At 34.7% G+C, this 1,828-nt stretch overlaps 1 protein-coding gene across 1 annotated transcript; it reads right to left on the bottom strand.

The window, feature by feature from the left end:
• Positions 1-4: 4 nt before the first annotated feature.
• Positions 5-1,822, bottom strand: LOC102848540 (arginine/serine-rich protein PNISR-like; the record flags this gene model as incomplete). The annotated part of the gene is made up of 2 exons (XM_006903547.1): positions 1,603-1,822; positions 5-172 (listed from the first exon to the last, which is right to left on the bottom strand). Coding segments are annotated over exons 1-2 (384 nt in total), but the record flags the coding sequence as incomplete, so codon positions are not given.
• Between the last annotated feature and the right edge of the window lie 6 nt (positions 1,823-1,828).

Below are 1,828 nucleotides of genomic sequence, written 5' to 3'. Positions count from 1 at the left end.
CAATTTGTGGAGGCTCCTGTTTCACAGGAAGTGCAATAGGTGAACGCTGTCGATCCCTGAATGATGATGGCCTTTCTCTTCGATTCTGAGGAGGTGCCGGAGGTCCTGGAGGTCCTGGTTGCCAATAAGGAGGATGAAATCCACCTTGCGGTGGACCAAAAGCAGCCCCATGCTGAAAAAGTATTGCAGTTTATTTTTCTTCACATTAATACAATCTACTCTCTGGGACACACGTGTGTTATGAACTGGGACAGTAGAAATCCATGTGTGCAGCAAATCCAAGAATTCCATGGTTCTAATATCCACCGATATTTCTGTAGCCCCAAGAACCTAGGCTTACTTTATGAAAGATTTCTTAACATTCAAGTATTTTCTGCCCTTGCAAATTCACAGCCTTTTAAAAAGCCATCTAATAGATAGTTTTTTAAAATTTCTGAATCCACTTATAAACTTATTCTATCACAAAGACATAAAAAAATGCCAATTGTTTTGTAACTAGAAAATGGAGACTTAAAATCAATTCCAACTTTTTACTTTTAGTACATTTAAGTAGTTCCTACACTCTTGCAGGAAACACCTATTTATAAACAAAGTTAGAAACTTTTGGATCATATTTAATTTTCTTGCAACTCTGCTATTTTCAGAGCTCACCTAAGTCAGTTGCCAAGAGAATGTAGTAAGTATGGAGATCTGCCATAAAAATGTGGTGTAAGTAGAAGCTTTCTGGGACTATATTCTTCAGAAACTAAACCAAACAAGTTATCATGGCTATATACCAATTATGCATATTAAAAAAGTTAAACATCTGACTATTTAGGAACAAGAGCATTCAAAGTGAATACTCATATATTGGTTTTGTTTATTTAAAAAACGTATTATTTATTAGGAAAATAATTGTACAGTGATTTTTCTCCTCTCAGAATTTTAAACTCTAATATTTCAGACTCTAAGGTAACAACTACAATTATTATTTTAAAATGACTTCTAGAAGTAGAATTTAGACTTTGGCAAAATAGGTAGAGAAAATAAAGCCCGCATAATAACAAAAATCCCCATAGAGTTCTATGTCCCTATAAATGACTCAGATGCTACAAATAATGTACAATTGCATTAACATGTCACATAAGAATGGGGAAAATGACACTAGAAAAACTACTACAATTTTATGCAGCACAAAGAATTATACTTCAGAAGATTCTCTATGCATTCTTAAAATACTTAAGACAAATCTTAGCCAAATCAACTGTTTACAAATAATGTATTCAACTTTGTGCCATTTTTTAAGCTTTAATATTTAAATGTCACTTTGAAATAATAAACTAAAAGATTAAATCAGATATCTACTGTGCTTTCATAGATCGAATTTTATCTAATTTTCCCCTAAAAACCACTTATATCACTTTCCTATGCAAATAAAAAAACCCAGAAAATAAAAATCTAATGGTTTTAACACTCAAAAAGTAATTTTCTGAGATATAAATCATGCTTATCCGTATAAGTCTGAAAAGCGAAACACATTATTTTAGGTACTCTTGACGAGACACTTCCAAAGAATGGATTACGTGCACATCTACAGTATTAAAGCAACAAAATATCTTTCACCTGATAGTCAAACTGGTTCACTGGCCCCACTGCAAAATTATCAGGTGGTCCACCAAAGTTGTGATTGTTCTGGTTAAATATATGCCTGTTGTCAGGGGCAAATTCCCCACTGTCCTGACTGTTGCTGTCTTCAGAAGGAGGAACAATGTCCATTGGGCCTGGTGTTGGTGGCATCCATGGCTGATCTGGAGGGGGGTGTGGGGGCTGCTGATGCATTCCCCATTCT

Source organism: Elephantulus edwardii, unplaced genomic scaffold (assembly GCF_000299155.1).
Source record: "Elephantulus edwardii isolate Elephantulus edwardi_28Jun2011 unplaced genomic scaffold, EleEdw1.0 scaffold05657, whole genome shotgun sequence".
Taxonomy (NCBI): domain Eukaryota; kingdom Metazoa; phylum Chordata; class Mammalia; order Macroscelidea; family Macroscelididae; genus Elephantulus; species Elephantulus edwardii.
The sequence above is the reverse complement of the archived record's forward strand: the minus strand, read 5'-3'. Positions and strand labels throughout refer to the sequence as shown.